General features: G+C 43.4%; 1 protein-coding gene and 1 long non-coding RNA gene across 2 annotated transcripts; one reads left to right on the forward strand and one right to left on the reverse strand.

Annotated features, from left to right (window-relative positions):
• Positions 1-405: 405 nt before the first annotated feature.
• On the forward strand, positions 406-9,625 carry RHO (rhodopsin). Its single transcript, XM_053299068.1, has 5 exons — positions 406-766; positions 4,507-4,675; positions 4,790-4,955; positions 5,562-5,801; positions 6,801-9,625. Exons 1-5 carry the CDS (start codon positions 406-408, stop codon positions 6,921-6,923), a joined length of 1,059 nt encoding a protein of 352 aa, XP_053155043.1. The 3' UTR covers positions 6,924-9,625.
• LOC128346123 (uncharacterized) lies at positions 2,611-9,681 on the reverse strand. The gene is made up of 3 exons (XR_008316794.1): positions 9,567-9,681; positions 4,178-4,265; positions 2,611-2,915 (listed from the first exon to the last, which is right to left on the reverse strand). It is a non-coding gene; the product is annotated as an uncharacterized LOC128346123 (long non-coding RNA).
• Positions 9,682-10,889: the final 1,208 nt, after the last annotated feature.

Genomic DNA, 10,889 nt, shown 5'->3' on the forward strand with positions numbered 1-10,889 from the left:
TATACTCCATGGCTTCATTTCAGTCATGCCAATTACAAGGATGATGTCCAGGAAGACTCCAACATCTGTGGATCCTCAGCTGATCAGCATCCCTTCAGTCAAGTATGTTGATTTATACCGTTACATATCACCATCCTTGCAGCTTTGTAATACAGAAACAGGTGCTACCCAAGTGTCATCCCAGGAAAGACAATTAATGGTGCCAATCTTAGCTCGGATTATTATGATTAATGTTGACCTAAGTCTCATTTGTGCTGACACCAATAATGCAAGCTTAGCCTGTAACATTTTATAAAGGCAGCCCAGCTACTACCTGCTCAAATACAAGAAGGAGGCTTTTAGAGGAACATAGAGAAAAATAGGAGATATACTAGCTAGAAGCAAAATACCCAAGGGGCTGCCAACATGAATGGAACAGAAGGTCAGAATTTCTATATTCCCATGTCAAACAAGACTGGTATTGTGCGGAGTCCATTTGAGTATCCACAGTACTACTTGGCAGAACCATGGAAATTCTCGGCATTGGCTGCTTACATGTTTCTTTTGATTCTTCTGGGATTCCCTATTAACTTCCTGACTCTCTATGTCACCATCCAACACAAGAAACTCAGGACGCCTCTAAACTACATCCTCTTAAATTTGGCCATAGCCAATCTCTTCATGGTCTTAATAGGCTTCACTACCACCATGTATACATCCATGAATGGCTATTTCATTTTTGGGACAATAGGATGCAGCATTGAAGGCTTCTTTGCTACAATGGGCGGTAGGTTGCTGTCGTTTTTCTTCCAAGTGGCATGATGTTATATATTCATTGTCTTCTTCTATGCATATTTCAAGTCTTTCACTACAGAAAGTCCAGGAAATTATTTAGTATTGAAATGCAATTAAAATGCAGACGTTAACACCTTGCTGTTTAGAGTACCTGATCTAAATTGACAATAGGCTGGTTCAAATAAGATGCCAGCTGCCCATGTGAAAAAGATGGGGTCATGCCAAAAGTGTGCTTACCCTGATATCACCAGAGAACATCCCAACATGCTTTTGGGGCACCCCTTAATCATGTGAGGGAGGTATTCATGTGAATTGCCCCTCTACATAGGCTTCAAATACCTGGTTACATAGTTCCAAAAACATGGATGAGGTTTGCCCCAGTACTCCTACATCTCCAAGAGATATCTTGGGTAGATATAACAACCTGTATGGGGGTTAAATGCCATCAAAACAATATTTTATATTTTAAAATGGTTTAAATTTGCATTCAGAGTAAGTCTGCAAATATTCCTTAAGCTTGTTGCATCAGATATCCACTAAAATATCTGCTAAATATATCCACTAAAATGTTTTCCACTAAGTAGATAGCCGCTAAAATGTTTTCCCATTTTAATTGTTATCCATTACTTTCTGTATCTGTTTGAGTTATCAGTTTGTACAAAGTACTTAATAGACCCTCTCTTGGTAATTTGATCAAAATCTACTTGACCATAATTTTTAAGTCGCCTTTGTAGTGCGTAGTGGATCTTTAAATATTGAAACCATGGAATTCTATCCCTTGCTTGTGTTTCTTTTTAGACAGTGAACCCTTGGAGACAGAAATCCATCTTATATCTTTTCACCCCTGTTTAACCACTTTGAGAACTTTTTGGTTGAACTTTTTGGTTGAATAATAGTAATGGTTCACACACTGAGCAGGGTAAAGTGGACAGTTCAGCACCACCCAAACCACTGTGAGTGTCTAAAACATTGTCCAGGGTGTGGCAGACCAGCCCTGGTCTGCTGTGACTTAAAATTGTGCAATCACAGTTGCATGACAGTGTGTCACGTCCACTGGAAATAATGGCTACAGCATTGCAAAACCGTGATCCTATTATTTGAGTTGCAGCAGAACAGGGCTGTTCTGCAACACTGTGGGTGGTGTTTTAGTCACTTGCAGTGGCACAGGCGGTGCTGAACTATCTGCATTACCCTGTGCAGCATTTGAGATGATGATGATGATGATGATGATGATGATGATGATGATGATCTATATATTTATTTCTCCTAGGTGTACCCATCGCTAATCCCATGTGTGGCAGCAATCGCAAGAGCAGCTGCCTGGGGATAGTGACAGGGACAGGAGACAATGGCGGCGGCAACAGCAGTGGGCCGGCCTGGCCCCGGTCCGGCTGCTAGTTGGCCAGAGGCAGCAGCGGTGGGCCAACCTGGCCCACCCGCTGGGAGGAGGAAGCGTGATGAGGAGGCGATGGCAGCGGGCTGGCCTGTCCCTGACCCGGCTGCTCACCAGGAGGAGGAGGCAGCTGGAGGAGGCAGCAGCGGGCCGTCCTAGCTCTGGCCTGGCTGCTGGTTGGCTGGAGGAGGTGGTGGTGGGCCGTCCTGGCCCTGCCACCCGTCAGGTGGAGGAGGCAGGAGGAGGCGGTGGCGGTCAGCCAGAAAGCCAAGCATGCCAGTGTGGTGGTGGTGGGGAAACAGCGGTGGTGGGTGGGCCGGCCAGAGGCGCAGATGCTCTGTGCCCAGCCCAGCTAGTAATAATTAATTCTTCAAATGATTGAAAGCAGATTAAATTTTAAAGACACAACACAAAAATACTTTAATATGTGCATTTGTACACCATCCTCCTCCTCCTTCTCCTTCTCCTTTCAGAAATTAAAGTTTACAGTTGTGGCTTGAGCAGAGGGCCTCAGGAGATGGTTCTGACAAGCTCTCACACCTTCGTTGAAATAGGAGGACTTTAACTAGGCCACATTTTCTTCCACGTCGATAGGCATGGAATTAAATTGTCGTTAGTAAAAAACAGATGAAAAACCCTCTGTGCTCAAGTCAGTTTCAATCTTCATCTTTCAATCAGTTGGATTCTGTGATGTTATCTTTTTCACTTGGTTCGCCACTCACCATATAGTCCTCAGGGTAAAGAAGACCTAAATTTGAAACAAAACAAGTGAAAAAAACGAACAAACCCTATAAAACTGGTGCAGTCTCTTTAGGCTACTTTTGTCCATGATTGAGAAGGGCAGAAATCCAAGTTTTATTCCCTTCACAATTCAGTTTGAAAGCACTCTAGTCTGGGAGTCCAAGTCCATCTTGTGTTGCTTCCATATAGCCTCCCCCATCCCAGCAGTTCATGTAGTTTGCAAAGAAGCAAAGGTGAGTTGTCTGTTCCCAGGTGGTGGTTTGGCTATAGACAGAGACATCAGTACAAGGAAACTCTTGCATGAAAATGATGTGATTTAAGGACTTGCCTCTCAAGTGTCCTTCCCTGGGAGTGATATCCTGCCTTCAACCTGTCTTCTCAGGTCTGAGAGACATAAGTAATAGGCTGAAGCAAGGCTGAAGTATCCTTTTAAGAAAAAATAAAAACAAATGTGGGATGTGCTTAAGGCTCAGTCTCCATGTCGGGGTGGCCATCTGTGTGATTACACATGTTGGTTGATTTGGGGAGGGGTTGTTGTTTTGTTTTGTTTTGTTTTGTTTCGCAGTTGTCCTTGTATTTTGATCTGTTTTGTTGGATAGTTCATGACTGTTGCAATGGTTGGATAATTTTATTCTGAACCACCTTTGACACATATGTGGAAAAGTGAGTTATACATGTTTTAAATACAATGAATGAATAAAATAAATCCAGAGCTGCCCTAATTATCTAGAAAGTGGGGGCCAGACAGGCAGTTTAAGTTAATGAGAATCGGGGGCATGTGGGGGAGGAGTGAAGAACCTTCCCCCAGTTTACCTTTCCTGATGTTACTTTTTCCTCGGTTGGGTTCCAATTCCAAAAGTACACTGGTTCAGAGACAAACATTTGGGAAGGGAGAGGAGCACAAGTGAACCACTTTCCGAATTAGATATTGACAAGCGGCACACAAATATTGTAAATAAATAAATTCCAAGCATAAAAGGGACTCAGATTCCTCGTACATTTGCTCATCAGATTGGACTGCCTCAGCCACTGCAGGTCTAGGTTTCGGCACATGGATATGATACCACCACTGGACCTTGGAATGATGGGACCTGAATGGGGAAGTCTGCTCAGACATATACTGTGATAAGATGTTGCAGGCCATTGGAGCATAAAGTGAAGCTCAATAACATGGTCCAGTACCTGTGCCTGCCAATTAGTTCGGAGTTTAAACCCTTTCTTACGTTTTAAATATAATTAGTATCTTCAATCATGATTAAATATACAAACCAATGTAAAGAGAGAAGTATCATTTCCATTCTTCAAGGAGGCAACTTTTCCACTTCTCTCTTCTTCCCCACCTTCCTTTCCTTTGTTGCTAAAGAAGAGAAGACCAGCATAGTGCAGTGGTTCGTGTGTTGGGCAAGAGCAGGGAGACCTTATCTCAGATCCCTACTTAGCCATGAAGTTCATTCACCTTATCCCCATCACTCCCTCTCAGCCCAACCAACTTAACAGGGTTGTTGGGAGCATAAAATGAAGCAACAGGGAGGTAGGGAAAGCTTGTATAACACCCTGAGCTTATAATTAATTACAAATGTTTATTTTGTTCTCTTAAGGTGAGATAGCCCTGTGGTCTTTGGTAGTTCTGGCTGTTGAAAGATATGTTGTGGTTTGCAAGCCCATGAGTAATTTCCGTTTTAGTGAAACCCATGCTATCATGGGGGTGAGTTTCACTTGGATCATGGCCTTGGCCTGTGCTGGTCCTCCTCTTCTTGGATGGTCAAGGTAAGTATGCATCAAATCCTGTCATTAATAGATATTAAACATTAAGTATTACAGTGCAATTATGCACATTACGAGCTCCCACGCAATCCACTAACACATTGGACTTAATTGTAGATACATCCCAGAAGGCATGCAGTGCTCATGTGGAGTTGATTATTATACACCAAACCCGGAGGTCCACAATGAGTCATTTGTCATCTACATGTTTGTGGTACACTTTGTCACACCACTGACTATTATCTTCTTCTGCTATGGACGCCTTGTCTGCACTGTTAAAGAGGTAGGTGATTGAAAACACAATTCCTTGCTTCACAATTCACCATCCAGTGCAAGGGGAAAATGTTAGGACAATGCAAATGTAGTATTTTTGTACCTTGTTTATTTCTGAAAACCCAAACAATCAATCGGAACTTGACATAAGCAGGGTCTGCCCTGGTTGCATTTGAATGGGAGACTAGAAGTGTGAGCACTGCAAGATATTCCCCTCAGGGGGTGGAGCCGCTCTGGGAAGAGCAGAAAGTTCCCAGTTCCCTCCCTGGCATCTCCAAGATAGGGCTGAGAGAGATTCCTGCCTGCAATCTTGGAGAAGCCGCTGCCAGTCTGTGTAGACAATACTGAGCTAGATAGACCAATGGTCTGACTCCGTATATGGCAGCTTCCTATGTTGTTTCTCCTCCTCCTCCTCCTCCTCCTCCTCCTCTTCTTTAAGCCAGCCCTGTCGGCTCCCAATATGGGAGTTTAGGCTGCTCCTCGCTGTACTGAGAAGGTCCTGTAATAAAATCCACCCCCAACCACTATTTGCCAGTGGAGGGAAGCTGATTCTGCTCTTGTTGCCTGACCTTCCAGATGTGCCACTGTTAACACTTCCCTCTTGTCATGCCTCCAGGCTGCAGCTCAGCAACAGGAGTCTGCTACCACCCAGAAAGCTGAGAAAGAAGTCACCCGCATGGTTATCATCATGGTCTTTTCCTTCCTCATTTGCTGGGTCCCTTATGCCAGTGTTGCTTTCTACATCTTCACTCACCAAGGATCTGACTTTGGCCCTGTCTTTATGACCATCCCAGCCTTCTTTGCCAAGAGCTCTGCTATCTACAATCCAGTGATTTACATCTTAATGAACAAACAGGTAACTTGGCAATGTTGCACTAGATTGTTAACTATGTAATAATACTTAGAGTTTATAGCACTTTCCCTAAGTGCTTAAAGTGCTCTGTTAACATTGGCTGCAATCCAGAAGGTACTGCTTCTGCTTGCACAAGATGTGCCTCCTCAATTTCCGCTGATTGCCCCTATTGCTGCAGCCCCCATGAGGGGAACTCCATACACTCTGGAGGGCCCCACAACTCTCAGGAGCAGCTTTGGAAGCCAGTTTGGTGCTGTGTTAGAGTGTCATGCTGTCAGGGAGGTCTGCATCAGGATCAGTCCCAAAGCTCACAGGGGCTCATTATACAAAGGGGAGTGAGGAGACTGAACCAGAATATTTTTCATGCACTACCGTTATCTTTCGTGCATTTTGCATTTTAATGATATGTTCAGGCGTAATGCATCTTGATAGGGTTTTTATTATGAAAAATCCCTAATCACCTGTTTGAAGTGGAATGGTGTGGCAAGGGACAGGGGAGGATGCTCATTCTCCCTCTCTCTCCAGGGGGTGATGCTTGTTCTCAGCTGGCTGCCAAAAAGCCTGCCTCTCCTCTTTATTTTATCAAAATAGCAAGCTGCTAATGACTGTCACCATTTGTGAACCAGTCACGGCAAAGGACAAAGCCCAAACATTTTTCAGACTATGAATGATAGCAGTATCAATTACTTCCTTAGGAGCTGGATTGTGCCAAGGGAACAGCATGTGGGTCTCTGAGGATTTTCACTTGCTTTGAAAGGCAGTACAGTTTGCTATCTGACAGGATAAGGGGGACAGAATAAAACAGAGGATGTTATTTATGTATGATTACAATGATAACTGAGAAGACATAGAAAACTGAGTGTCAGGAGATTCATATAGCCAATGTCCAGATGATGTAGGTCTTAGTGGATATCCAGATTCACTACCAATCTTTTGACTTGATTCCGACAGCTGATTCCTGAGAGTGCACGTTTCATATACTAATCTTATTTCTCCTTCTAGTTCCGCAACTGTATGCTCACCACTCTCTGCTGTGGGAAAAATCCTTTGGCTGAGGAGGACACTTCTGCTGGCACTAAGACAGAGACATCCACAGTCTCCACCAGTCAGGTTTCCCCTGCATAGACACACCAAGAAAGGTTTTGACCTGTGGATACTTCATTTGCACAACCACATTCTTTTCACCTCCACCATCAGAGCATGCCATTCACAACCCACTGGGCAGGACAGACATTGGATCTTCTGGCTATGACTTCCAGCTGAACAAAGCTGCACATACATAGGAAGCTGCCTTATACCAACTCAGAACACTGGCCTATTTAACTCATTATTATCCACATTGATTGGCACTGACTTTCTAGGGTTTCAGATGAGGATCTTTCTCTGCCTTAGCTAGAGATGACAATGATTGAACCTTTTTGGTTGCAGAGCACACATACTCTACCCCTGATCTACAAACGTATACTGTATTTGTGAGTGTGCTACAATTGGTGCAAATCAACTCAGATCTATGGCCATGACAAGCTGCAAGTCAGTGGCCCTAAACTCATGCATCTAAGGCCATATTTACTTGGCAGATTGGTGCAGCATTGGCTTACATTTTCACAAACAACTTTGATCTGGTTTTCATCTCTTTGGTCTGTGTATGCAAGATTGGGGCCAATTGACTATCCCTAAGGATGCATTGGCATTGCTGGGTTTCCATCCTCCTTCTCGATTCTTTTCTAGCTTGGTACAAAATGAACATTTGCACATTCATGGGTAGCAGACAGGCACCCACCCACCTCAGTTTCTTCAAATAACTTATTGGAATTGAAGTATCATCAAAGAAAAATGTATCACTCAAACGTCACATTTATACAGGGGGAGGGGACAAGGATGAAAGTTAGGATATCCAATTCAAAGTGATTTCATGAGATTTCAGATTCCATTCTTTACATTTTCTGTAGCATAGTATGCTGAAGCGGCATGTTTCCCTTCCTTCAAAACAATACAGTATAACAACTGTGCTATGTCATGCCTCCATCAATTTCCATATTTGGTCAGGGCCAACATTTCAGTGCAGAGGTGTGCTACATATATCTCAAATTGCTACGACTCACAGAACACAAAAGATATACAAGCCCTTTCTGAAACAGAAACGACTGGGCTCTCCTTTCATTGAAAGAAGATGACACAGGAAACAGCAGCAGCAGCAGCATACACTGGTGTATTAGAGCGCTTTGTCAGGTGAGAACCAGAGGCATTTTAGGAAGACACTAGATGTCACAGCTGTGATGACTATGTCACAAGTGCAGAGAAGAGAGAAAGGTCGACTAAACCATTTTTAAAAAATACTCTTCGTCTGTTGTATTGGAAAATACAACACTTGAATAAAACCTAATAAGTAGTAATACTTTTGGAACACAGAAATAATAAAGTTACTCGCGCCCCCGCCCCTCACTTCCCACCTGGCCAGAATCTCTATATAGGTGCCACTTAAGGAGCATTTCAACACTGTCTCAATGAGTCAGTGGTAGACAATAGACCATGTTTAAATTGCATAAAAACTGGTAGCTGCCTGCAAGCCCCCACACCCCTATCCCCAGCTATTGACTGAGCTTCTGTGATATCATGGAGCATTCTCAAATAGTCCAACTGAATGGTGTGGGGAATTATATCAGCACTGGAATGTTCAGAACGCTGCAGCTTCTGTATGGTGAGGTTTTTGTACTATTGACTTTTACATATTTTGTTTGTTAGCTGCCATGAGAGCTGTTCTTGGCTAGTTGGCTGTCTATACATTGTAACAAATGAATAAATAAAGTTTTCAGTTTGGCCGGGAGAAAGTATATATATAGTGCCTAGGGATAGGCTGCTGGCATGAATTTGGGATTGATCAAGAGTACCAGGGAGACCAAGGTCTTGGAAGACGGCCTGGGAAATAGAGAAGCGAAGGGATAGGGCACCCAGTGAGTAGGGACTAGAGGGAAGAAAAGTCAGAGGAAGCATAATATTGAAAATAAAGAAAAGCAGAGAGGGAATTTGGGGGCAATAGAAAGGAGGAAAGCTGGTCTTGTGGTAGCAAGCATGAATTGTCCCCTTTGCTAAGTAGGGTCTGCCCTAGTTTGCATTTGAACGGGAGCACTATAAGATATTCCCTTTAGCGGGTGGGGCTGCTCTGGAAAGTGCTTGCATGCAGACAGTTCCAAGTTCCCTCCCTGGCATCTCCAAGATAGGGTTCAGAGAGACTCCTGCCTATAGCCTCCGAGAAGCCGCTGCCAGTCTGTGTAGCCAATACTGAGCTTGATGGACCAATGGTTTGACTCAGTATATGGCAGCTTCCTATGTTCCTATGAGCTGAGGAAAAACCTCATATAGGGATTATGAGCAAGAAGGATTCTGTCCCATTTGTAGGAAGGGAGGTGGATATTCAACAATACTGGAGAAACATGGGAAGGTTAAGAATAAGGAAGTGTAAGGAAGTTTAAGTGGGAGGCAGCCTGAAGTTAAAATAAACAGCCAAATCTTTGATGGTGTATGTTTATATTATGTACACACCAAATAGGAACGGTTTGCCCATTTATATTAAAAAAAATTTTTTTTGTTCCCGTAAAAGGCTGCACAAAAATCGTTTAAGCAAAAGTCAAGGTTGGAATACAGCACTGTCTTCCTGGTGCCACGTGACATGTTTCCATGGTAGCGTGTACACATGTTGTCATGTGGCTTCATTTCTCTCCTCACATTTTCCCACACAGACCACACAGCTTCTGACCTTGAGTTTCTTACCCGTCTCTGGCGGGCACCTCCTTGTTTTCAGCTGCAACTCCATTTGGCGGCTGCCCAAGTCGGAAGTTTGTGGCCAACACTCTCTCTCTTCTGAGGATTAATGGGCAGCTAGCTTTCTTCGCTCTATAACAAGGAAACCAACTGAGCATATGGCCCTGAGATTTCGACATATGTTGGAGGAGCTGCAAGATGGCATCGTCTAATTGTACTGAAGTATTTGGATTTTATTTTTAGCTCAGTTATTTATTTATTTTCAAAACCTTCTCTTTTCCTCTGTTCAGCAATATCAGTGTTGGAAACTCTCTCTGAACAGCATGATCCTCTCCAATTTTTAATCCTAGGCAGCTTTACCAGGAGTGACAGGAAAGGTAGCAGGAAACAAGAAAGTTAAATCTTTAATAAAGAGCTATTTGCAAGGACAGCCTGTCTCATTAATTCTACTGACATTTCTACAAGTTAAGCTCTCTGTATTTAAGCTGGCACTTCATTACTTTTTTCACATGTAAGAGGGGCAATTTCTAATGGGATGAAGGTGAAGAGGAAATGTTTCAGTATTGCCTAGAAATGTGTGATTTTCTTCGTGAGAATAACATAAATATGTAGAAACATAGATATGTAGAAAGAATACTCAGTTTTCTCCCTGGGTTTTAAGCTCTGATTGATTCAGTTTCATGATTAATCAGCTAGAGCATTAATTGAAGTTTTTTTTACAGCCTTATAGCAATAGCAATAGCACTTACATTTATATACCGTTCTATAGCCAGAGCTCTCTAAGTGGTTTACAATGATTTAGCATATTGCCCCCAACGTTCTGGGTACTCATTTTACTGACCTCGGAAGGATGGAAGGCTGAGTCAACCTTGAGCCCCTGGTCAGGATCGAACTTGTAACCTTCTGGTTACAGGGCGGCAGTTTTACCACTACGCCACCAGGGGCTCTATAGACCCATTAAACTGATTGCTAAGAAATTTAGGACCGACAAACAGAAGTACTTTTTCACATAACACATAATTAACCTATGGAATTCTCTGCCACAAAATGTGGTGACAGCCACTAACTTGGATGGCTTTAAGATGGGTTTAGGTAAATTCATGGAGGACAGGTCTATCAGTGGTTACTAGTCTGAGGCTACCTCCAGCTACCTCCAGCCTCAGAGGCAAGATGCCTCTAAATACCAGTTGCAGGGGAGTAAGTACAAGAGAGGGCATGCCCTCAACTCCTGCCTGTGGGCTTCCCAGAAGCATCTGATGGGCCACTGTATGAAACAGGATGCTGGACTAGATGGGCCTTGGGCCTGATCCAGCAAGGCTGTTCTTATATTCT

Source organism: Hemicordylus capensis, chromosome 2 (assembly GCF_027244095.1).
Source record: "Hemicordylus capensis ecotype Gifberg chromosome 2, rHemCap1.1.pri, whole genome shotgun sequence".
Classification (NCBI taxonomy): domain Eukaryota; kingdom Metazoa; phylum Chordata; class Lepidosauria; order Squamata; family Cordylidae; genus Hemicordylus; species Hemicordylus capensis.

Bases quoted from the DNA above. Each gene is read 5' to 3' on its own strand.
- RHO (XM_053299068.1), top strand. From the start codon at position 406: ATGAATGGAACAGAAGGTCAGAATTTCTATATTCCCATGTCAAACAAG. The intron at 767-4,506 runs GTAGGTTGCTGT...TGTTCTCTTAAG, and splicing joins CTTCTTTGCTACAATGGGCG to GTGAGATAGCCCTGTGGTCT. The intron at 5,802-6,800 runs GTAACTTGGCAA...TTCTCCTTCTAG, and splicing joins ACATCTTAATGAACAAACAG to TTCCGCAACTGTATGCTCAC.